The 27,533-nt window shown below is 34.7% G+C and overlaps 1 protein-coding gene across 2 annotated transcripts in view; it reads right to left on the bottom strand.

Moving 5' to 3' along the window:
* The window catches only part of DACH1 (dachshund family transcription factor 1), a 411,845-nt gene that overhangs the window by 48,135 nt on the left and 336,177 nt on the right, over nt 1-27,533 (bottom strand). For both annotated transcript variants that reach the window (XM_026493390.4, XM_044381855.3), the window contains exon 7: nt 108-259. In XM_026493390.4, coding sequence (XP_026349175.2) covers nt 108-259 — 152 coding nt within the window. The remainder of the gene's footprint in view (nt 1-107; nt 260-27,533) is intronic.

Below are 27,533 nucleotides of genomic sequence, written 5' to 3'. Positions count from 1 at the left end.
GGTTCGGTCAATCCCATGAACGAATTAAGTTGGAATTGTATGAATTTGGGAAAAATCTACAGCTGGGTCTTCCACGTTCCTACCTTCCAGATTACAAAAAGGCCTACCTGTATGTTAGTCAGAAGGGTCTCTATGGAAGACAGTCCATCAGGAAACAGGAAAGGAGGTGGAAAACCTGGAGGTAGTGGTTGTCCATGCCCAGTTAGAGAAAGTTTGTCGAGGCTGTCTCTTGCGGTTGGTGTGGAAAGCGGGGTCTCATCTGTATGTGATTGAAACAAAAATATAGAACAAGTTACGCTTGTCTGTTTTTATTAGACCTCAGTAATGGCTTCCCTAGTGGTTTCCAGAACATTTATTGCAAATTGGTTCCTGCTATCAGGAGAAAATGCTTTCTGCTGAATTTTCTTTAATGAAAAAGCTGTGGAGATACAACAAGATAACATTAATGAGTAACTTTATAAGCCTTTTAAATGCAGTCTCTAATGAGACTGAGTTTACAGTGCCATAGAATCTTTTTAAAACAAATATTATCTCACATATAGTTGTGATAATATACTCAGGCTGACTTTATGGGCACCTTCCCAATTATCTCATTTTAGTTTGTTCTGTTTGGATTGACAATAGAATATTTCTAGAGCTTCATATAAAAGAAATGCTTTGTATATTAGTATGTTTGTTTCTCAATTAACCCTTCCTTTATATCAATGATTTGTTCAAATTTATTCTTAAGGAATCTATAAAGGAATGTACAATTGAAATTTGTCATTTTGCAAAATAAAGAAAAACTGGAATCAAATATATCCTCCTTAAAGTAAAACTGAGTTATTCAATATCATTAAAACTAAAGATCTAATTCTTTTCACTCTGAATACCTTTTACCTTCATACTGAAAAACTAGCCCTTTATATATGAAAAAGGAGTCTAAAGAAGGAGAATAAAATACAACTTCCATAACAATACTTAGAAAATCAAATATAAAACCCTCTAAGAGAAATTAGTCTTTGCTTTGTTTATTGAATATTCTTCAATACTTTAAGCAACCTAGAGTAATGTCCCAATATGGATTCTTTTTAGTCTCCCAATGAAATCTTTTCATTCAGTTCTTGATTAAACATTTTTACAGTTTCATTTAAGATAGATACAAGTTATGGCTTATTTTAGTTTATTATATCACAGAGAAAATTTTATTCATGGCGGGATTCTCAATTTTATAAATATTTTCATATTTCACCCCAGGAAAATTAATCAGAGCAATGTATTTGCACAGTCCTGATAGTATCTCTCAATTTTGCAAGTGGCTAAAAACTTCAGCACACTTGCCTTTATGTTTATAATTTGATTCCACTGTTCTCGATCATTCCTTTATTTTTCATTACAACACCTAACCACACAACACGTTTTCCAATTACCTCTCTCTGGGGCAGAAATATTATGGAAGTAGCCACACTTCTCTGTCTCTAACTAATGTCAGAACAAGTTAAATTCATCTCCCTCACCTTTCCACATTTCTAGTTAACAAACGAAAAGGGAAGAAAGGTTGGGGAGGAGAGTGTGGGACACAGGTCTTCCATGAGCTGCCTCTCTTCTCACACTCACACACTCACTCCTCTGCAGTTCCTCCTTCCACTCCCTTTCCTGTTCACTTACTGACAGGCGATCTGAGGCAGCAGGTACTAGAAGCAAGGGAGTGAGCAGCTAAAGGAGAACTCACTGTGTCATTTTTTTTTTTTTTTTATCACTCTTGTCACCCAGGTTAAAGAAAGACCGCAGTGCAGGGGTAGGGCTACTGCATGGCTAATGTGATCAAGATGATCCTGGACACCCTTTACCTAGCTGTCATAAATTATCCTCCAGACCAAGGCTGCTAGTGTTTTCTCATAATAGCTCCAAAAAGGTGCTTGTTAAACATCTATGTGCATGTGAAATTGTTTAAGAATGGAGAGCAATATTTTTCGATCAGCATCACCTTAGCTGTCACATGCTAAAGAAAATGTGGTTTAATAGATCATAGGGATAATAATTGCTTGTCTCTTGAAGAAAGGCATAGAACCAGATGACCACCTGAGTTTGCTTTCAGCTTTAAAGACTGATTCCACAATTCTTCAAAGAATGTCCAAGAAAAAAGTGCCATATGAATGTGTATATACACATGCGTATACACGCACACACATCTGATTGTAAGTTCCATCATCCCCCTGACTATTTGATTTTACTTCAATACATTTATGTTTGACTATGTTTGGCTGTTGTATGAATTAATTCACAAAATCACTCATGATACATACATTTAGGTAGCCAATATTTACTTTACATAAATAATGTGCTGAGGATAGAACGCTGAAAAACGCAATCTGCAAGCCTCAAGTAGCTTATCTGGAGTGGAGTGATTGATCCCAATTGTTAAGTAGTCAATTCCTATAGATAGCAAAACATTTTGTCTTCCATCATTATTCCTTTAGCTACTCCATTTTTCCCAATATAGGATTAAAATTCTTCTATGTATATGTGAGTGTATGTGTCATATTTTTTTCTGCAGTTGCTTCAGTGGAATGCTCACCTTGGTCCTCATGGTCTCAACTATCATTTGGTGTAGACTTACATGATTGGATTCATTCACTTATCATTTTATATAGTAGAGAGACTGCGTAAGGCCACCTTAACTCAATATGTAGCTAAGAAACAAATTTAGGGCACAATGATGACTAAAGAAATGAAAAAAAGGTTGATTCTTAAGATCAATATACATTTTTGAAAAGAAGACAAACGAATCAAGATCAAACATACAAAACAAAAATATTCCTTTGGGCTTCAAGAACCTACTAAAAAGTTGTCATCTTGTGGCAATTAACATCATAAAAAGTCTCAGTTAGTCTTCCTACAAAGATAGTAAAATTAGGAATACAATTCTTACTTTTGAAATAAAAGTGACCTTTGATATCTTACATGTTCTATGAAGATTAAAGCAAATGTTTGAGAGGCCAGACAACATGGAAAAGAGTTTTGACGTTACATAATCTCCACTGACTTCAAACAGTGAACGATGATGAAGCTCAAATTCACAAAACACCTATTCCAATTTGATATATCTGTACATATTTTTTAAAGTTTTATCTTTAAAAGAAACCTTGTCAGATGCCATGTTCTCTGGATTATTACAGCACTTGACAATGTAATCTGTTTTTTGTTATTGAATATTTTGCTTTCAAATAATTTTAAATTTATGGAAAAGTTGCCAGACTTGTACAAAGAATTTCTATATACTCATATAGTGGGTTGTTTGGTAGCCCCCCAAAATATATGTCCATGCCTAATCCCTGAAACCTGGTAAGGTTAGCTTGCTTGGAAAGAGGGTTTTTATAGATGTGATTAAATTAAACATCTCGAGATGAGATCATCCTGGTTCAGGATGGGTGCTAAATCCAATGACAAGTGTCCTTACAAGAGAAAGACAGGGAGACTTGAGAGAGAGAGAGAGAAGAGATCCACAGTGAAGAGGAGAAGGCAGAGGGGAAATAGAGACAGAGATCAGGATTTTCCAACCATAGTCAATGCATGCTGCTGATAGCCACCAAAAGCTACAAGAGGTAAAGAATGGATTCTCCTTTATAGCCTCTTGGAGTGAGCTGATCCCTGCTAATACCTTGATTTTAGACCTCTGTCTTCCAAAACTCCAGTAAGAAAATTAATTTTTGTTATTTTAAGCCATCAGGACGGTGGCAATTTGTTAAATCAGCCCTAGAAAACTAATTCAACTCCTTACTCCAATTCACCAATCATGTGCATTTTGCCATGTTTGCTTCTAAAGTATTTCTCTGTCTCTCTCCCTCTCTTGTTCTCTCTGTGTGTGTGCATATGTTTGAACCATCTTCCCTTTTAATCCTTAAACTTCACTACATATTTCATAAGCATAAGAATACACTCTTACATGACCACCATAAGTATAAAGTCAGCAAGAATAACATACACACAATACTATTATTTAACCAAGAGTTTGTATTCCAATTTTATTATGTGAGATATTTTACTGTAAAGAGTTAAATAATTGATATATCTTTTAATTTGCTTGACAAGTACGTGGGGACTATTTTCTCTGGGCTTGTGGTAGGTATACAGTAGCCTCTAAGATGGCCTCTGATGATTCCTCCTTCCTATTATTCACATCCTATCTAGAACCTGCCCTTTAGTCTGAATCAGATCTAACAGGGAAAAACAAATGTGATGGGATGTCACTTCCAAGATTCAGTTATAAAAAGTTTATAATTTCCATTTCTCTCTCTCTCTCTCTCTCTCTCTTTCTCTCTCTCTTGCATTTCTTGCCCTGGGGAAAACCAGCTGTTATGTCACAAGACAGCCCTGTGGAGGTGCACATGACAAGGGACCAAGGCCTGCCAAAAACCCTGTGAGTTGGCTTGAAAGCAGATTCCCCCTGCCCGGTTGAACCTTTTGATGAGGCTACAGCCCCAGCTGACAGCAAAACTGAAACCTCATGAGAGACCTTAAACCAGAACCACCCAGCTAAGTTGCACCCAGATCCTGATCGACATAACACTTTGTATACTTTGTATACTTTGGGATATATAAAGAAAATGACTTAGTATCCAGTGAGTGTCAGCTACTTTGGACATGTAACAACTTCTTCAGGTTTCAATTTCCTCAAATTAAAAAAAAAAAAAAAAAAAAAAGCATGTTGAATGAAACAAACTCTAGTGTCATGCAAATCTAAAATTTCATGTTCTGTATTATTTCCTATAAAAATTCTTAAAAATTAGTTGAGTGGACATTTCACCTATACTGAGTGGAGATTTTGCCCGTATTGATTGAAAAAGAATTGAGTCACATAAACACAAAGTTTCAAAGCAAGCTCTTGGTTATTTAGGTTTACAAACTCCATTTTACGAGGGTTCTTAAGTTTTCTTGCTTCATTTTATCAAATTAGAAAATGTTCAACCATTTATAAGACAGGCACTCCCTAACCCGGGTTGGCAAATCAGATGCAGGGAAGGGTACGTCCTCCTAATAATAAAGGAAGCACTTTTGAAAGCTGCATTAACTAGGGTACAATTTTTTTTTTTAAGAACTCCATATCCATGAGGGACTAGAAGTTATGCCAGTTCTCAAAGGAGTTCTTATTTTTAAGTTCCTAATAAAGAGTGGTTTTTAACTTTCTTGTATTTTGTTCAGTTACAGGGAAACACAGTGGCTTTCTAAAGGAAAATAGAAGCACACACATTACCATCTCACACATGATTTCATCTGTTGACCAGAAAAAATACCAAGGACCATTTTTATAATTATATAAGAAATATAATGACAGATATAACACCATAAAATCAATTAACATCAATTAGACTATGATGGGCAAGATAAAGATGGAAGACAAGAAAATGTGTTTAAAAATCCAAAATCAATAAAGTATGAAAAAATAAGATTTCTTTCTTCTCATCGTTCCATCTCATGATTCTCCTCATAGTTTAAGTCACATATCAATAAATGACTATCGGTAAGATTGATGCCTCTGTAGGACAGCTTTTTTTTCCATCCAATCTTATCACACATAACAATTTAGCAGGATATCCTAAGGAACAATGTTGTTTAAAAAAATAATGGGCCTCTACTTTTAAAATGTTTTCTTTCCTGTTAATAAAATCTAACTCAGTTGTTATTTTCATAACTAATCCCTTTGGGTTTGAATTATATATTCTCTTTCAAGTTCTTGTGTGTGTGTGTGTGTGTGTGTGTGTGTGTCTTTTTGTGTCTGATGTCTTTTATTACATCATAAATTCCAAGTAGAAAAATGTTCACTTTTAGAAAACCATACGTTCCAAGGGAATTCACATTTATTCATTTTGATGTAAAGTAGATAGCACCATTATTAAAACAAAAAAGTCTCCATATCTAATGTTTACAAGTGATCTGGGATTTTGCATTGCAAATATTATATTTTTTTACTGGAAAAGTGAAAAAAATGTTGACAAAGATTCTAGAGAATATGGTAATCTCTATAAATAGTTATTTATAAAAATATGAATTCTTCTTTGCTATTTTGATAAATTTCCATCACAGTTATATAGAAAGTTAAATTTATTGGTGTTTTCATAAACTCATCAGCCACATTATTCAACTGGAGTACAGGCATGGATAATCTAAAATATTAAGGATTGGTGTTTAAAAAATTTTTTGAAACTTATATCCAGACATAAAGCACAGTCATTTAAATTGAGCTCAACCGTATCCTCAATCCTAGTTCATTTCTACTGTAGGACTCTGGGTTTAATTTGGCAACGGAAACTAATAATAAAGTTGAATAATGTGATCCAGAATGTAATCTTAAATTAGAAATGGTCATGTAAATCTTTTTCTTTCTATTTTCATCTTCTCAAGAAATAACGAATCCCAAAATATCACATTAAAATTTATTTGCATGACTTTCATGTATCTATTTCAATTCTTATAAAATATCCAGGGGTACGATGAAATGAGGCTAATTCCTGTGCTTAATTTTAAGCCCACTTTTCAAATTCTGAATACAGCTATGGTAAAGTGAAAAGCAAACCAGGCTGGATTCAAAGAGTGTGAGCTCAAGTCCTAGCTCTAGCAAGTATTAGCAAATAGTAGAGCAAAAAATCCATCTCCTGTAGTCTATGAGCCTCATTTGATTTATTTACTAAAAGATGATTACAAACTCAAAGGATTATACCTTAAATCCAATTAGATTATGTATATGAAAGTGCTTTGTAAAATAGAAAATGTTAATAAACTATCAGTAAGTAACGAATAACTAAATGTATTACACATTTCCTTTTGTAAACTTGGCTTCAATGTGCCATGGAGGGAATCCTGGTTGTACTATAAGCTTGAGACTTCTGTACTCCTTCTCTCTAATGAGGCTTGTGATGATGAAGTATCATGCTGATAATAAAATCATTACTATATATTATTATAGTTGCCTTATACAAACTAACCCTGAATTAGTTCAGCGAACAGTTAAAATTAACTAGGATAGAAATAACTTGAGAAAGGGCAAAAGGATATGAACTAGTTTATCAACTTCTCTTCAGGCAGCAGGACCTAGAGGAAATGGATAAGGTGACTTAACACAGAAAGAAAACAGTACAGATTTTGGAGAAATAGACTGTCAGAAGCATAAAAACACTTAAGAGTTTCCTTGGATACACTTGAAGCAGCATCTGGAGTTTGAGTTTGGGTGAATGAAGGAAAGGATTGAATATGGAAAGGAGATCATCGTAAGTGCATGTCTGGCAGGATGCTGCAGGTGTGCTAAAATATACACCAAACTCACAGTTCTGCCTCATTTAATGCATTTTAAAGTATGTATTGCACACATATGCAATTATCTTTATCAGTGGTTATTACCTTTGGGGTAGCTTACCTTTGGGATGCTGATGGAAGTTAGGTACCACTCTTTAGAGGAAGAAATAGAACATAGAGTCTCAGCTCTCTAACCAGAGTGAGCACTTATTAATGTCTGTTGAAGGAATATGTGAATGAGACGAGTTGAGACAAAAGCTGGAGCGGTACAAAATGCAGAAATGAGAAGGATGTAGTCTCTTGCTCACCCTGAGGTTACACCACATCCATGAGAGCAGAACTAAAAATACCTTTAATTGGAAAACCACTCTATTGATTACAAGACAATTTCATAGGCATTATGTTGAGTTAGGAGGAAGCTCTAGGAAGAAGATAAAGAAAAAAATGCATGCAATTATAATCTCAATAAGGTCATGTGCCAAAAGATTGATTCCAATAGCACCCAGTGGTTATTTAGAAAAAGAACAGATTATATTTAGATGATACAAGTTGAGATCAGAGTGGAGAAAAATAAATTTCATGGCACGCTGCATTATAAATGGGCATAGAATATTGGGAAAGATTTAAACAGGAGGAGGTCAAGCAGTTGTATAAGGAAAGTGTGCAGGGATGACCTTTCAAGAAAGCAGGGATCCTAAGTGCCCTAAAGAAACTTTGTATTTTTAAAGGGAAAGCCTATTTTCGACTGTTATCCTTAAGACAGTCTTCAATTTCTGGCTATTCAACATTTGTATTTCAAAAATCTATGTATGAAGGAAACTCTCTATCAAGCTATATCTGAATATTTCCGAACATGGCCTTGACAGCAAACTCCTCACTGTCTCTGGCACCTGAGAAGATGGAAATGAGGAACGGTGATAGCTGTGCGTACATTTTTTTTTTTCTTCCCACAGCTTGGGATTTGTTGGCAAAAATGGAACAGTACCGCACATTAAGCACACACACACACACACCCACACACACACACACACACACACTTACCTTTTAAACATTTTCAGTGGCTTTTACCCCTGCTTGTTTGTTAAAGTCATAAGTCATAGTGTTTGTGAAAGAGCTGGCATGGCTATGCTGAAAAGATCCACTTAATTGACCTTTCTGTCTTTTCCATGACCCTGTAGGTTTAACCTCACTGCTGATACTGCAAGTGAATATGGGAAAACATTTATTGAAAGCTGCATAACAGACACGATTATATTTCCTCGGTTGATGTTTTGCATATCTGCACAGTAGGGCCATTAAGGGTTCTAAGAGCACAACGGAAACAATCATAACATTTGTTTTTAGATGACTGACTCAGGACATGTACACCAGGCTTTATATAGAAACTGTTTTTGTTTTATTAAGGGACTGTTTGCCTGTTAGTGATAACATCATTAAAAATAAATGAAAGGGGGCTGGTAAAATGCTTCCCAAAAGCAGAAACCTAATTAAAGGTGATATGCCTGCTATGAGGCTTTTTTCAGGACTCAGAAATAGAACAAGGTTAGTTCTTTCTCATTTTATAAGGCCCAAAGAAGACCTCACAGTAAAACCTCACTTCTGATCTAATTTTCTATTTCTGTGTACTTTAATAATCTACTTTACAGTCTGTGCTTGCCCATAGAAAGTGAACTAGTTTTGCTCCTACAGATAGCTGCTTCATCATGTCACACTGCATGAAAAGAAAATCTGATGGTTCAGGTCAAACAAAAAAAAAAAATGCACTTTCCTTTTGCAGCAAATTGTATTGGTTGCGATATATACAGTAAGAGCAGTTGAAATAGTGCACAAACATTTCATAATCCTAAAAGACCACTTTTGAGAGCCTGAGTTAATGGTAAAAAACATTTCCAAATCATGGTTTATAATTTCCAAAAGAAAAAAAAGTAGACCCTTTCATTTTAAGGGGTGGAGTTACTCTAATTTCATGGATGGTGGAAAAAGCAGGAAACTGCATTCCCTTGATAACTCTGCCCTTATTGTGCTGTGACCTTGGCCAATTTACTTAAATTTACATCTGCCAAAAATGAGTTTCTGAAATGTGCTTTGAGAATTTTGGGGGGCGGGGGGAAGGGAGGAGTTGTCACATCAATTCAAGGCCTTTTCAAAATTAATATGACTTCAGATGTAAAGAGAAAAAGAAGAGAACCCCGGGCACCCTCACATCGTGCAGTACTTTGAGATCCTGGTTTCTTTTTGTCAGTCCTGCACGGCTCTGTTTCATTTATGAGTCTCCACGCTGAAAATGAATCTTTTGCTAAGTAAATAAAACAGAACAATTCCCAAATTATCCCCCTGAAATATAAAGGAGCTCTGGTATCATGGATTACTTCAACTCGGATGTGCACATAGTTTTTAGACTAAAATTAGCATGGAATGGTAAAAAGTGTGAGATATCTTTGAAAATCATTTGGTGTAAATTTTCATTTTCAGACAAAAGAAGTCCCATAAGCGACTGACCCAAAGTTCTTCAAACCCAAGTTTGCAAATTCTCGTTTCTTTCTTCATTGAAAGTTATAGTGTCAATTTAGAGGAAACACAGGGAAAGAATATTTTGAACGCTTGCAAGGGTATGCATACCCACAAACATGCATACATTTAAGACAATTGGTGAAATGCGACACACGCAGGATATTTCAGAAATATTAAGGAACTTCAGGTGTGGTAATGATAAGATGATTGTGATTTAAAGACAAGAACCCTGATCTTTAAGAGATACACACTGAAAATAAAGAAAAAAATAATTACAGATTAAGTAAAATATGTTTGGGATTGACTTCAAAATTATCTGGGGGAGACGAGGAATTGGGTGGGGAACTTAGGACACAAGTCATTGTTAACGTCGAATGATGGGTAGGTATATGGGTGGCTCATTATACTAATTTTATGTTTGTTAGAAATTTTCTACAACAAAAAGTTTTAACATAAAAATAATGCTATGCAGTAAAAATTCTATTAACTCCTTTTTCTTTCTAAAGTCAGAGGCCTTGGTATGATGATCATCATTAGCGTTACCGTCAGAATAACAGCATATATTGAGTATTTTCAGTGTGTGCAAAACAATGTTCTAAGCACTTCGCATGCATTAACTAATTTAATCTTCTCAATAATTCTGTTAGATTGTTACTAGTGTTATACTCATTTTACACATGAGTAGAAAGAGGTAAAAATAAGTTAATTAACTTGCCAAGATAACTCGGGTAGTAAAGAGAGGAGCCAAATTTAAACCCAAGTAGACTTGTTTCTGAGCCTTTAAACATACAAGGAATAAAATATAAATTATCTGTAAGAATTTTTATATGTGTTCGAGTATGAGAGACATACATTCCAAAAAAGGCAATGATTTTATAATGATTTTATCTCAGACTAGCAAGAAAACTTAGACATTTCTATTCCATTCCTTCTTAATCAAGGCTTGACTTACTCCTTAAAACCTAGCAACTGGTCATCGAAGGCAGCCAAGATTCATCCAAATTGGCAATTTGCACAGACACACTGGTGATCATTCATTTTTTAATCAAAGATACATGTCTTAGAAGTGAAATTCCAGATTCTCCCTACATGGGACTAGAGAACTCCAACTATGAGTTTAATGGACACTTAATATCCTGAATTTAGGTGGCTCACACAGGTATCTCCTGCAAATTTCCCCACTCTACACCTTCACTAAATGTCAGCCACACTGACAAAGTCTATACTTTCTTTGTGAGAAATATTTAACCATGGAACTATCACTTTTAAACTGGCATATGCATTCCATGAGGTAAAAAAAAGCAAGGCCTACTTAAAGATTCTTAAAGCACAAAATTACCATCTGAGGGATTTATTTCAGAAAGAGCCAGTCCCGTGCCTTACCCGTTCATCAACTATGAGTCAAGCTTGGATATTGCCACAAATTGTCTTCTGCCCTTGTTCCAATTTACCTTCTCCTGAATGTCTTCATCATACAACCCTAGCCATGAACTTGACTCACTTTCCACCATAAGAGCTTTGTTTAGGTTTCCAGTACCAGCCCCACCCACCCAGTGACTCCATCAGCGTGCTCTATGCTTACACGGGAGGTTCCCAGAGTTCTTAGCTACTACCCCACTCTGGTAAGGTATCATGTACCAGGCTGCTGACATGCCACACCAGACATCAGTTTGCTGATCTAGAGAAATTAACTTATTTAAGTCTACTGATTTATCACAAATAATGACTCCTTCCAAGCCACAGGTGTGTTTTAGTACGTCGCTTTCTTCCTACCCCTCCCCTTGCCACAATCTTTTGAGACGGAAAGCAAGGCATGTGGATGTGAGAAGTCTCCTGAGCTGATAACCTAACAGCTCTATACCTTCAGCTTCACTGTCTTGAACCAATTCATGGTTTTCCTCCCATTCGTAAAAACTAACAACTAAAACATTTTACCGGGACTATTTCAAAAGATCAAATTCAATGAAAATTATAACCAAAAAAATGTCTTTGCAGGTTTGTTCCCTTAAGTGTGTGTAACATGAAAAACTGCGAGGGAAGTAACTGTCCATCTCGTTCACCTGTGTAACCTCCCTGCCTCGCACATGACACAATTTTATCATCGATTGGTTGAATATCTCATATAATTTACCTTCAAAACTAGTTAATTTGTTAAGCCCTTTATTCTTATATTAATAAAGATAAATGTTAGCTGAGGTTAGTCTACATTTTAAATTAGCTGAATCTGAATGAATGAGAAGATATGTAATATAAAATGCTTTCAGTTTGGGGTTGCCTTTTTAGAAATGTGAATCCAGCATAAAACAAGTATTTATGCCATTTTATTTATGATATTTTAATCTAAATTTTAAAACCCCAATTTTTAAAAACTGAGTGAATATATTTGTGGCTATCAGTACAGAAAAGGGACTAGTGACCATGTGTAAAAAACATTAAAATTTGATTCATCTATCTGAAAGTAGGAGTGGCTGCTTTGGGGCAATAGTGGACATGCCATGACAGAGGGTCTATGCAAAGGCTGATAAGCATCCTGTCAAGAATATTATAGAAACTCTTCCCTAGAAATTGATAGGAGGTTAAACTAAATGACCTTTATATCCCTTTTACCTATTGAGATTTTACGACTTCTTCCTTTAAAACTAACTGCTTTCTAACATAGTCATATAAAAATGCAAAGGAGAGCACTAATTTTTAGGATTTAGGGAAATATAAAAAGTTAAGAGTGTATGTTTATGTCAAAGTCAGCATTCTTCCCTTGGCGAGAAGGGGATTCTTGAACAGCACAGCTGCTATTTTGCAACTCTCAGAGCATAAAAACATAATGCAAATTCCCGGACCTTTACTACGTATAAGTTTTAATACATTGATTTCCAATCTATAACCACTTGTTCTCTGTAGCAAAGAAAAAAGATGACATTGTCAGACTTATAAAATTGTTGTTACTAGCTTTTTAATGATTTATATTTAAGAAAAACACATCTCTTGGCACAAAAAAAACAAAAAAAATGAATACAGAAATGAGATGTCTCGCCTAAGTTTTCCTACATGTCACCTATTTTTAAATTTAATTTGAAAAACTGTTTGAAATGTTAAAATTGCTTTACATTCCAAATTAAAAAACACCAATTTTTTTTTTTTGCCCATTTAAGTATTTTCTGTTATCTTCTACTTTATGTTCTCTATGTCCCAGAGTCCCGGGATCAAGCTCTGCATTGGGCTCCCCACTCGGGGAAGTCTGCTTCTCCCTCTGCTCCTCCCCCTGCTTGTGCTCTCTCTCTCTCTCACTCTCTCTCAAATAAATACATGAAATCTTAAAAAAAAAAAAAAAAAAAAAGGAAGAAAAGAAAAGGTGTCCGACCGTTAATTTCAGCTCAGATCTTGTTCTCAGTGTTGTGAGTTCAAGCACCACATTGGGCTCCACACTGGGCACAGAGCCTACTTAAAAAAAAAATTAAAACTAAAAAAAATTGGACTTAAAAATTTTTTTAAAAAAAATCTTAGCTGGAAAGGAAACATGTGTTAAGGCACATGAGGAAGGGCAGTGTGGATGAGACCCAGTGAACGAGAAAAGAGTTGGCTGGTACAGGTGTGAGTGAAGTTAAGGGGGCTGGAATTGTAGGAGCTCCTGTTGGCCAGACATGAAGTTGTGGCCCACCAGACTCAGGAACCGTCTGGGCACAGCTGATCATCTTGTAGAAATGGCACTTCTTTCTAACCATGTATGTCTCATGAGAATGTAGAACTATTTTAGCTTTATATGCTCAGGTGACTCTCCACTTTCTGGCATGTTCAATTCAAATCACACTAGCATTATGGCTACTTAATATTTTTGCATATATTTCTTTATTGTTAATCTTTCCTAATCAAATGCAAGCTTCTTAAGAATAAAATTCCTTTCTATATTGTTGGTATTGTTTTCCTTCTACCTCAAATGGTGATTTGCCTTCACTAGGCTCTCAAGATATATGAGTAGAGTGAATAAATAAATGTTTAAAAAGTATTTCAAAATGAAATAAATTAATCTCTCAGGCTATTTCTGTGTATTTTGTTTTACTCAGAATTCTCAAGTTTATAAGCATATATATTAAAGATTCTTCTTAATAACATATGAAGAAGGATTGAGATAAGTTACATTATTATAGTTAAAATAACCCTATAGTATCTAATGTATTTGAAAGAAATTCAAAGAAAAGTAGATTTTGTATATATGCATATGTATACACATGACTGTTTACACATAGTTACATAAATACTAGGAACATATGGGTATATAAGTAAGTAGAACTCTTCCATATTTAGTCAGTCAGTAACTATTCTATATTTAAGTAATTGATTTACTTTAAAGATTATCACCAGAAGCTTTAGGCAAATATAAATAGGTTTATTATTTGACATAATAAATTATCTTCCATTACTTATTCCTTGTCCCCATATAAGATTTCAAAAGAATGAAAAACGAATAAAGAACCTGAAAGTTTTACTACTACTTTCTATTTTGTCTCATGTACTTTAAAATGAACAAATTATAAGTAGCATATATATTGAAACACGATTTCATAAATGACAATACTAATGGAAAATTTGAAAACAATTATAATATTCAGCTTTATTAGAAAGTGCTTCCTAATTTAAATAAACAAACCAAACATGCAAGTTTCACTCCTGCATTCTTGATATACGTGAAAAACTCACACTGCCCCTTAATATCATTTTACGTTAGAAAAGAAAAGAAAGAAAATTTAAAGAAATACCATGTAAGAAACAAGTAAAAAGGTTATATTTATACGCATTTTCAAAACTCACACATAACTCAAGATTCTGATATGTCCCCACCTAGGATGATTTAGGACACTAGTTATGGGGGAGAATGTATATTGGAGTCACCTCCTTTTAGCTAGGAATCATCACAAATATAATACCCTCATTGTTTCTCTTATAATGTTTTCTAAAATCTATTTCCTAACTTATATTTGACAGGATATAAATTCTCCACAGATATTTGAATACAGTGCCTATCCTAACAATAGATTCAAAAATATCATGATACTCTAGAGAAAATTATTTCCTTCATTACCAAAATTATTTTCAGAACTGTTATATGTATTTATAAATTTCACTGAGACTTTTTAGGAAAACAGATTAATCCTAAAATATGAATATACCTTGCCAATTGGTTCAGTTGGCAAATGAGCCAAATTAGAAGTTAGTCTTTCTGGAAATATTTATAGATGAATAGCAAATTCAATACAAAGGGGAATATTGGAGCAAGTAAGGACATTTAGTTCATCCCTGGACTTCCTGGAGGAAGAGAATTCCAAGTTCAGAATGAAGGATAATCAGGAAAAAAATCTTAAGGCATGGCTAAGACCTACATTTCGGAAAAAGAGATTATTTTATGTCTCAAATCTTTTATGTCTCAAGGGTCTAACTTGCCCTCCACTTTAGATTAACTTCTTCAAATGTTAATATATTTTCTCTATCATCTATTTAATAAACATTAAAAAAAAACCCCACAACTCTTGTCTATCAATGTTTATTGAAACTCTTCATCCCATTATTCCCACATTGCCCTGGTAGGCCAAGAAATGAGGCTAGGTTGAAAGTTATGCCAGTGAGCCCATGACATTCCTAGTGATTACCATCTTGTTTTCTAAGAAATTCTTTTACGAAACGATTTTAGAATCTTCCTTAGGGTCATATTCAAGGGGCTTCTTACACTGTGTGTGTATATTCTTTCTTTCTTTCTTTTTTTAATTATAACTGCATTAGCTTGTTTACTCATCCATCATCTCTCTTGTCTATGGGCCAAAAAATTCAGCTGCAATTTAGTTCAAATATCTTAGAACATAATTCATATGGCCTGAATTCATTTAAAATAGCCAAGACTTTCTCCATCTCTTCATCTATCTTGGGCTCTCATGATGCTTACTCTCACTATTTTTATTTTCTCTTAGAAAGATGAAAACAAAAGAATAACTTCTTTGTATCATTTCAGATGCGTGCCCTATATACTTAAAGATGAGAATATGCTAACTATTACTTTGTTACTTGATTACTTGACTGTAATTTGACTTTATCTGCATCCTGAACATGGAGTTTCAAATTCTGAGAGAAAGAGTTGGCTTACAGTTTCTCTATACTTTCCAGCCTGGATTCTAGATCAAGCTTTTCAAAAAAAAAAAATTAATGATATTGAGGAAGTCATTCTTTTCTCCATCTTGTTTACTAAATAATTAGGATATCATGCCTGCAACTGTGCCCACTTTACAGACTTTCCCCCTCTTTACTGAATAATTCTAAATGCATGTAACCATTTTGTAATATATCCCATCTATTCTAAAAAAGAAAATCTCTCTTGGTACCATTCTTCCCTTCAATTACTGTCCCAGTTTTTCATATCCCTTTTCAAGTGTTATGTATGCTCTATAACCTCATCTTCTCCCCATGACTTAATCTTGAACTCATTCTAGTCAATTTTTTATTTCTCCCTTTCTAATGAAACTTTTTTTTTTCAAAATCAGTTGTGACATCAATATTGCCAAATCGGATAGTCAATTCTCAGACCTCTCCTTACTTGACTTATCAGCAGCCCTGGACATGTTGATTATTCCTTCATTCCTGAAACCCTTTTTCCACTTTGTTTCCAAAACACCATTCCCTCTTCTTCTTCCCAAACCTTAATGGCAGCTTCTTCTTAGTCTCTTTATTGCTTTTCTTTTTCATCCAATCTTTTTAAGCTCAAAACATTACAGGGTACCTTCTGACCTTTTCTCTTTGCTATACGCATTCCCTCATGATCTCATTCAGACCCACACCTTTAAATACCATCTATATGCTGATGGCTCCAAAATTTATATCTTTAGCTCAGACCTTTTGCCTGAACTGCCCTCATCTCTGGACTCACTTCTCCACTGGGATCTCTAATAGGCATCTTGAAATTCACATGTCCAAAAAACGAACACTTAATTACCCAATTCCACAGCTGCTCCTTCTATCATCTTGTTAATCTCCGTCCCATTCCATTCTCTTTCTTCTCAGAGTCAACTAAAATGATGAATTTGTAGTGTTTCATTCTAATTCATATAACTAGATGATACATAGAAACACAGATCTGAATATATGCATATTTGTGTGCAAACTTGAGAAACATGTAGCATATATTTGAGTTGAGTTTACATAAATAACATCATGCTGTTATTATCTTTTTTCCAACTTGTATTGTGTTTGTGAGACTTCTCTAAGATGGTTCGCATAGATCTATTTATTCATTTGAAGTGGTGTATGAAATTACATCATGCAACCATGCTATCTTTTATTTATTCATTCTTCTATTGCAGTGTTCAATCGGTTCCAAAATATTTGGTATTATAAATAATGTTGCAGTAAAATGCTTATTTTATCTAATGTACTAAGTCCTTGCATGCGTTATTTTATGTTATTCTCACAGAATAATCTTGATAGTATTATCCTTTTTCACCATAAAAAAAGACTGAATCTTAAAGAGATTGTGTAATTTTCCTAATGTCACCCAGTTCATCAAGGACACAAACAGAATTTGAAATCACATTTATGCCATTTCATCATCCAGATAATTTTTCCTACTACACTAACTTATCTGGTACTAAATCCCATGAATGAAATCTTTGTAGGAATAATACTGACAGTAATAGGAAACAATAAGAGAGGTCCATGACAGTCCTAATCTTTGCTTCAATGAGAATTATAGAAAATCACAAGTGGGCAATGAGAGCATGGGTATGGAAGAAATAGGAGCATAGTAGTGGCAGCCCAATTTAGAAATCTACTATTTAAAGCCTTGTTAACAACTTGATAGATGTTCCAGTTCTAGAGATACTGGCAAGAAATTCATAGGAACTGGTGACTCAAGTGTGGCCTGAGGAAGAAGAAGAAGTCAAATAGAAAGTTTTAGTTTGTGTGATTGAGACCCAGGGAAAAATACCTGACATTAACCAAATTGAGAAACTTAGAAAGACCCTCTAAGATACAGCAAGGTATAGGGTGGAGGGGACTTAAGTACTTGATGATGTTCCCTTTGATGATGTTTTACTTATCAAAGACTTTAAGCCAAGAATTCCTATTTGCTTCCTCAATAAGAAAAAAGATCAAGAAATAAATAGCATATAGGAAAAAGAAAAGTAGCATACCATGCTGCCTCCTTATATATACAAATCTAGAATTGTGATAATTACCTTTTCTTCTTTCCCTTGCCGCCACACACATGTCCTGACTAGAGATTCAACCATCAGGAATGACTAAAATCGATCATCAGTATCAGTAGAAGGAGTAATATTAAGCACATCAGGCTAAGAGATTAAACAAACAAAGATGATGTATCAATTTGTCTTTACTGATCTGCTCTGGACTTGGGTATTGCTTTTAATAATTGTATTCCTGGGATGCCTAGGTGGCTCAGTTGGTTAAGTGTCCAATGCTTGGTTTCGGCTCAGATCATGATCTCAGGGTTGTGAGATAAACCCCACACTGGGCTCTGCACTCAGTGGGGAGTCCGCTTCCCCTCTCCCTCTGCTCCTCCCCCGACTCAAGCACTCTCTTCTCTCAAATAAATAAATAAATGAATAAATTAATAAATCTTTAAAAAATTGTATTCTTGTCTTTTTCCCTACAGGATTTATTACTAATGTTATATCTGGGGCTTATCCTGTTCGAGAATCTGTACCTTGGTTCCATGTTCCATATCTTGGTTTCCCTTGGCCTATAGTTCTAATATTTCCCATCTCAGCATTTTCTGTTTTTGGAAATCCAACCCAGAAACCAGTACTCCATGGTCAGGTGTCCCCCAATATATGTATCTGTGTGTGTGTGTGTGTGTGTGTATTTGTCAAATTGTTGTGCTTCTGAATTGATTCTTAGAGGCTTTTTGTTGTCTCAATTATAAAAATCTAATTTAGGAAACCCACAGAAGAATCATTATGCCTTTTTTTTTAGAATCATAATGCCTTTTAAGAAAATCTAGAAAGGTAATCTCTCTCTCTCTTCTCTCTTAAGGATTATTCTTCCTAGAAAACAAAACAAAACAAAACAAACAGAGACATAGATATTTTGGAAAATAAAGTGAGATAGTGATTAGTGTAAATGGCTAGGCTTAAATTCAACAAAAGTATAAGGAATAGAACACTGCAAAGAAATATTCACAGGCTTAGAAGTATATGCAGTAATTGGAACCATCTGCTAACAAATACAGGTACTACAAGACCTGTTTCAAAGACTAAATTGGACTCATTTGTTATTAGCAGTATATATTTGCATTCAATTAATGTGTTAAAATCCTTTAAAAGTATGGTCTCTTAAGTGGGTTAAACATGCTCATTGTAATCTTGTTTATACTAATAATTGGCTTTGCAAATCTTTTCTTTATATCTAGTACAAAGGTAAACTTTATCAAGCCCAAGCTAAATTATCATAAATTCCATATTAGCAGAAACCAAATTAATGAGGTTTGATTGTACCAAGAAAATTGCTTTTGCCATTTGCTTAATTTCATCTGCTGTATATAATAACAAAAAATTCAAGTGATGGAAGGGGGAGATAATTCAGTATTTGCAAAAATATTAGTAGAAGCAAAGCAAACTTTCAGAAACTCTAATTTAGTGTTATATTTATTTGTTTAGGTTCAGTGTGTAATATGATGTTAAGTATATTACTGTATCATGCTATTATGGAACAGATGTTAAATGCAATGTAAAAATGTCAGGGGTAAATGATTGATGATCCTCTTTGCCATTTCAAAGTAAACCATGATTATTTATATGCTCTGGACATTGCTTGAAAGCATCATATTAAATCTAAACAATTGATCCATTTTCAAGGGTTTTTGTATAATGTATTATTTATGTGTTTTTTTATTCTTTTGTGAAAATGCCCCAGTATAAGGAAGTATTTAGAGTCTCAAGTACTCCACCCAGTCCATATGGTAGATTTGTTCTCTGTGTAATACTTACCTTTTCCCTCTAGGCCCATATGGCAAGTCCATAGGCTGCCCAGGCCCCTCTGTCCTCCACAGGGGCCATATGGCAAGTTCAGTGAGCACTCATTTACCTTGTATTAATATTTTATCTGCCTCAGACAGAAAAAGAGATCAGATTAAGTAAAGTCAGCCCCTGAAAATGGTTTAGCCATATAATCAATACTGAGTGTCAATGTGATATGAGATATGGGTTCTGTTATTTCATTTATATTAAAAATAGCAAATCCATTTGAATAATTTATCAAATAATTTCATAAGCTCTTTTGATCACTTGATATACATTGACAGAATACTGTTTAATTATGCTAATCATCTAGGCAATATTAACACATGATAGTGTAAGCTTATAAAGTTTAGAACTGGTTTAAACATATAGGCTTTGATATAGCCAAAGAGATAAGACTGAATCTAAATTATAATCTATATTACCATAGTAATTGCTCTAAAATTAATTCATTGTCATAACATTTGCAACTATAGGCTAAACTTTTGCTGTCAACTTAAAGTAATTAAGAGACCCTCAGTACTTTATTTACAATTAGAATTTATATGAAAAATATGGTATAAATTAAAATACTATATTTCTGCATTTTCTACTGTCACTACAGATTCGTATAAAGGTACCAAACGAATAAACTTCATGGGGTTAATTTATTTCACTGTAAATTCATTTAGTTGATAAAAATGATTATTTTTATAACTCCCTTTACTTCCAAGCTACAGCGACTATCTCTCTGTTTTCTCTTTAACAGCTGATAGCGTTGTATGGCCTGATACATTATGATGATATACCTCATAATCAAATTATTATTCCAAGCACTTAACAACTTCCAGAACAGGCCACAGAAACATGTATCCTTTATGTTAGTCACATTCATATATGTATATTTCTTTCATCTCCTCCCATGAAAAGATACTTGTCTCATTTTTTAAAACATCTTCATTATTAATAACCCACGTTCGGTTATTCCAAGTGAACAAAAACAACAACGCAGACCACCACGCTTACGGCAATTTATTTTTGTTAGACCTTAGAATTCTTGTCAGCTTATGTATAAAATCTGACGTGAGAATGTTCAAAAGAGGGAGTTCATGCTTTGTTGCTTGGTCCTTTCTTTAATACATTTCGGTGTTTTCTTCCTGGACATGTCTTTTAATCGGTCAGCCTTCTCTCCACAAAGCAATTATAAATAGTTGTTTTTTTTTTAATTTGATTCCATACGATGTACATATCCTATTATCATGTTTTGCCCATTTTCCTCTGAGTCCCTGTATCTGTAATCATACTTGTTATGATCTCTGTCCAGAATATATTTGCCAGGCCAATGTAAATGCCGAGATCGTATCACATAGGTGATACGAAATAGATTCTGAAGTCATTTGAAATTTTAAAATGATAATATTGAAATAAAAATGTTAATGTGTTTAGGTTTGTCACCTGTAAGTACAAGTAAAGTCATAATTAAAATATAAAGACAACATCAGGATCTCTGACAGCTTATTTTAGGCTTGTATGTATAGAAATATATTTTAATGAAAATATAAAAGTTTAATTTTATGCACTGAATATTTCCGTGGAGTCAGCACTTTGCTAGTTTGTGATAACATGTTAAAATTAATGGGATGTCTTAACTAAGTTCTTTCTGCATATATACATATAAAAAAGGGAAAGCTCTGAACCTGACTTCATAAATAACATCCACTGTGATTTTGTTAAAGTTTAGATGTGTGGATTTGTATTTGAAATCCTCAGAAGGTTACAGGGTGCAACCCTCCAACAATATCTCTGAGTCTTCAGGGACAAAATCCCATTATGTGGAGTTCAGTGAAGGGGGTAAACACCACCATAAAGAAATACAAATTGCACATATTTCCCATTTAGCTAGTGTCACCAAAGTTCACCATTTAGAATTCTAACCAGTTAGGACTTATTCTTGGAGGTCAAGTACCTTGTGAACCTTGTCATCTCATTGATGACATCATATCCCATCCATCAGTTCTTTCAGGAGCACACTTGCCATCTGCTCAGCACACGTTGTAATAACTTATTAGACAAATTCACAGGGTAACAATCTGTACAATGACACTGTTATCTTAATGCTGGCACATACTGAGATAACAACCACTGTTTCTTTGTCAGAGCACAAGGATTCTGCCCTCCAACTTTAAAACAGAAGTTAGGAGCCTATTTAAACTTCTTAAGTCTACGGAAACAACGAGCATATGGGCAGAAACATTTTTCTCCCCTCTAGGACCACAAACGCAACTCGCCTCATAAGGAGGTCATCCCAATGGATGATCCCTGCTTAGTGTTTGTGAGCTGTAAATTCCTTTTTTCCCCCCATGAGGGAATCAGATATATAAGAATTATGCCCCTGTATCCCCATTGAAACTTAAAAATAATAACATTCATGATCGCCAAGCAATAAAACTCAATAACTTCTTTCCACTTGCTAAAATAATATAATTACAATAATTTCCCAACCTGTTCAAGATGACTACAACCTCTCTTAGTTTTTTTCTAAAGACATTTAATTAGCGGAAAGAGGGTCTCAAACATCTAGCTGACACTGCATACCTGTAACTCTAATAGGTCCTTTGGAAAAACCAAGGACAGTGTCCAAGATCACGTACCTATATTTTAGCAGCTTTTTATTTGCAGTGTAGAATTATTGGGCATCTTTAACCTAGCAGCTATCAAAGGCCTTATGACTTGATGAATCCTGGCACAACTGTCTCTCTATCCCTTAGCTTTAAAAATTATAAATTTTTAGAGAAGATGGTTTTTATTTTGCATCACATGAAATTCATCCTCTGTTCCTTCTTTTGGCTTGTCATTTATTCCAGCTTACACTGTGATCAACATTGTACTAAAATAAAGTCAAGTACAACAGCCGCTCCCTGCCCATCAAAACGCACAGACGTCTGCCAAGCACTTGTAACAGCTGGTGTTACATTAATTAGTTTAAACTATTTATTTCATCCATCTCCAGAGCAGATTGAGCAAAAACATTAGAGATTATTCTAGCATCTGTAAGTGCCCTGCAAACATTAACCAAGGAAAGTTAGAATATTCATTGGTATCATATATACATATATACACAAATATATATTTATATTGATGTATACAATTTAAGAATCCGAACAGTCCTTATAAATGAGCAAACTCTATCATATACTTAGCGAACAGATGTTTTATTAACTGCCTTTACAAACATAAGTTTTCATCTTATATTCATCCTTTGTGTCTACAAAGTTTCTCTCTTTAAAAATTATCACTAGAAAGCAATAATAATTCCTGGCAGCATGGGCCATTAAACAATATATGACAGGGACTGGGTGACTCAGTGGATTAGTCACAGATTTTATGGCCACTGTTGGAATCCTGCCCTAACTACAGTGATCAAAACACTGTTATCAAATGGTTGTAAAAATCTCAATTAAAATTACTTCTATGGCCTCCACTAGGTTCTTAGCAAACTACATCCCATAACATGAATCTACACGTTATTGACAAAATTAACTCAACTGCCACTTTTTGGCTTAAGAGAATTTAGAAATTAACTATCTAACTGACTCTTCAAGTAATGGTTGTCAACAGGGACTTGATTATAAATGTGTGTCCATTAAACACCTGTCAGTCTATGCTTTTTGTAGGACTTCTACATTTTTAAGACTACATTATCTAACACCATGCCTTTTCTAGAAACCAAATACATATGGATTAAACTAACATTGGATGCATCTATTTATGAAAAAAAACAAAAACATTCTGAAATATATGAAGGCCAGTTCACAAAAGTAATGGTGGAGAATAATCAGGATCTAAAAATTTTTGTAGAGTATCAAAATCGTACCATGTAAATTCCCTCAAGATTGATGATTTCCAAAGCAATCTGTTTTACTCTACCAAAGCAATACCATGACAGAATTTGACACATAACTTATTCAACTAAGAGCACACAAAAAGGTCTACACGATAGATAGAACACAAACATTTAGGAAATAATCTGATCTTCAGTGAAGAAAAGTAAGAAGGAGTAAAGAGCATTAGGGAAAACAATACTGTATACCTTGGCAAAACTTTTCCACATAAATAGCCAGAAGTCCTGAAGCAATACTCATTATTCCTGGAGTTAAAAGCTTTTGCTGTTTTAACCTTACTCAGGTCAAAAATCAATCTCTATAAAGGAAATTAATTTTACTCCTTGGCATTATATCTTCCTACAGCAAATGCAAAAAAAAAAAATCAGTATAACAAAAATTTAATGGAATATAATTCTATTTAGATTTATTTCAGATTGAAATAACCCAGATGCTGAATTCTGAGATTAAGGGGGCTATTAGAATGCATCCTTATGGTAACGTTGCCTATTTTTCTATACCGTATCTTTTATCTAAGGGCATTTACCTTGGTTACCTACTTTGGTTTATGGACAATTTAGTCATTAATATGGGACTGTTATAGACTGTTATAGAGCTGTGTCTCCCCAAAATTCATGTGCTGAAGCCCTAATATCCACTGCGACTCTATTTGGAGATTGGGCCTGTAAAGGGGTAATTAAGTTAAATGAGATCACAAGGATGGGGCTCTTATCCATTAGGACTGGTGTCTTCATAAGAGGAGGAGGACAGGGGCACTTGGGTGGCTCAATTGGTTAAACATCTGCCTTTGGCTCAGGTCATGTTGCAAGGGTCCTGGAATTGAGTCCCAAGTCAGGCTCAGCACTCAGCTGGCAGTCTGTTTCTCTGTCTCTCTTTGCCCCTCCCCCTTCTCATGCTCACTCTTTTCTCTTTCTATTGCAAATAAATAAATAAATAAATAGACAAATAAAATCTTAAAAAAAAAAAAAAGAGGAAGAGAGGCCAGGGATGCCCTCACATGTGGAAAGGCCACATGGGGACACGGTGAGAAGGTGGTGTCTATAAGCTAAGAGGACTCAGGCTTCATGGAAAACTAAACTGCCACAACCTGATTTTGCACTTTTGGCTGCCATCACTGTAAGAAAATAAACTTGCTGTTTAAACCACCTGGTCTGGTCTGTGCTATTTTGTTCTTGCAGCCCAAGCAACCTAACACAGGGACCTACAACACAGATAATGGAAACCATCAGAGAGTGGGGTATTCATATCTCACATTCTACAGGGCTTCTTAATTAGTGATCACTGAAAATAGTGTTCCATTTGTTCCTTACAGCAACCCTGGAGGTATGAGATATCCCCCGCTTTCAGTACGAGAAAGCCTGGGGAGTTGAACTGCTTTGTGCCAAAGCAGAATACTGCTAAGTTATAGTGGTGGTCTTGTTCCCAGACTTCTGGATCAAGTTCTAAGTTATCAACACTCTGTTCTAGACCATGGGTCTTTTTAAACTTTTGGTACAAATAATCCATTTTCAAATCTTAGAACCTTTTAGATCTCTGAGAGATGAAATGCTGACAAAGGTGAGTGGAGTGAAATATTTTAGGGAAAAATTTCGGAAGGGACAATATCTTATTTCTGAACAGACATAGGCAAACTATGGACCATAGGCCAAATCCAGCCTGCCACCAGTTTTTGAATAGCCTGTGAGCAAAGAATGTTTTCTGTATTTTGAAATTATTCGAAGAATAAAGTAAAAAGAGGAACAATATTTTGTGACACTGAAAAATTATATGAAACTCAAATTTTGGTGTCCATAAAGTTTTATTGGAACAGAGCCACAATCGTTCATTTGTATATAATCTATGGCCGCTTTAAAACTATAACAGTAGATTTGAGGAGTTGTGACAGATCCCATACGGCCCGGAAAGCCTAAGATATTTACTATCTGGCCTTTTACAGAGAAAGTTTGCTGACTCCTGTTTCATACAACAGGATTAGTAGCATCCTTTATTATAATTGCGTCAAATAGTCTAGCTCTGGTTTTTCCAGGGAGCCTATTTAACCCATAACAAATTTATAGAGTATCACTAATGAGCTGATAGTATTCTTTCAATTAGCTCTAACCTATATTTATGATGTTATTCTATGGGGGAAAAGGATGTTTCAACTTTCAAACAACTCACAAGTGAATTTTTGAAACATAACTTGTTGGTAAATTTGTGGCTACCTGGTTCAGAGATGACTGATGATGAAGAAAGACGATAGGAATAAGAGCTAGCCACGTCTCTACATTATTCAATTATCCTTACAACTTCTCCCTTAAGCAGAAACTTACTATTCCCATTTTTCACATTTGGAAAATGAGGATTAATGTAGCTAAGTAACCATTACAATTTAATAGCATACACTATGCCATTGAGTGGAAGTGGAATCTAAGTTTCCCTGACTCTAGAGCTCTTGCTTTCAACCATTATGCTCTACTATCCACAGTGATTTCCCTTAGCTGAGTATTATTTCTGTTCATATGTTAATATTTTTAATACCAAGCTGTTCTAAAAATAACAAGTACAAAACTATGAATTATAAAGTTTTCATTAAAGAAATACCAATTCAATCCAAAATTGATAAAAGCAATACTTCTGAGGACTATGTAATACTTTAGCAATTATGTTTCAGATCAATTTCTTGTTCAAATGTTGCAATCCTAATCAACATAGCCTACATGTATGTACAGGATTAAACTTTGGCACAGGAATTGATATGCCCCTAAATTAGCAAAGTTATCTGGCCACCACATCACCATTACTTATTTTTTCTAATATTTCCACGTAATAAGAGGATTTTAGTGGTAAATTGAAATAACTTTAAAGATACAGTAAGGCAATTAGAGAGAAAAGACACCAGAGGAGGTCAAACTTGGGTTTCTTTCTGATTATGTCATTCTCAAGCCCTGAACCATCTATCAATCCTCTCTAAACCTCAATTTCATCACCATTAGAATGGAGATAAAATGGTACCGATTGAAGAAGATTATTGTTGGGATTAAATGTGATAATGCCATGCTCTTGCCACCACATCACAACCTCATGGGGATGGAGGAACAAATCAACCTATAGGTGGAAAACATAGGGATAAGTTGAGACTTGTCCTTGAGAGTGTAAACAAGAATTTTGCGAAGATGAAATAAAAAAAGAATTTTGAGGGAAAATTAAAGGAGGTAATCATATATAAGATTGAAAGGACAAATTAACAAGGCCCCAGAAGTCTAGTAAAAACAGACACAAAAAAGAAAATAGTGGGAAAAAAATTATTGCTTATAATAAAAATAACTAGTTTAAATATAGACAGATTGGACTATTAAACAATTATATATAAAATCAGAGACTATGTATCCAGGAATAGTTCATCCAAGGAAGACAGTCAGATTTAAAAGGAAATCGAACTAACAGGAGTTTGTCTCTAATTCTATTGGGAAGCATGTAAAACCACAGGGAGTCATATATTTGTAGAAAGTAAGGAGGAAAATTTGAAATCAGTATTAACATAATGTTTGTTCCAATAATATAACATGGGGGAGTTAGGTAAGGAGGTAAACTGGCAGGCATGTATACAGGCAAAACAAGATTTTTGTACAGACAGGGTATACGCACATCCTCTATTCCCCACTTGTAAAGCATGTATGCATTGAAGCTAAGTCGTTTCCAAGCTCTGGCTATGTGGGTCCCAGGAACACGTCTGTCTCAGTCATTACACTAAAGAAATGGCATCGTGGTTAGGAGCAGGGTCTCTGGAGGCAAACCTACCCACTACCCACGAGCCATGTGACCTTGGTTTCCGACTTGTTCACCTCTTCTGTAAAATGGAGATAATAATAGTAATCCTCAA

The sequence above is a fragment of the Ursus arctos genome, unplaced genomic scaffold (genome assembly GCF_023065955.2).
Source record: "Ursus arctos isolate Adak ecotype North America unplaced genomic scaffold, UrsArc2.0 scaffold_10, whole genome shotgun sequence".
Taxonomy (NCBI): Eukaryota; Metazoa; Chordata; class Mammalia; order Carnivora; family Ursidae; genus Ursus; species Ursus arctos.
This window is presented reverse-complemented; position numbering and strand designations above follow the sequence as displayed.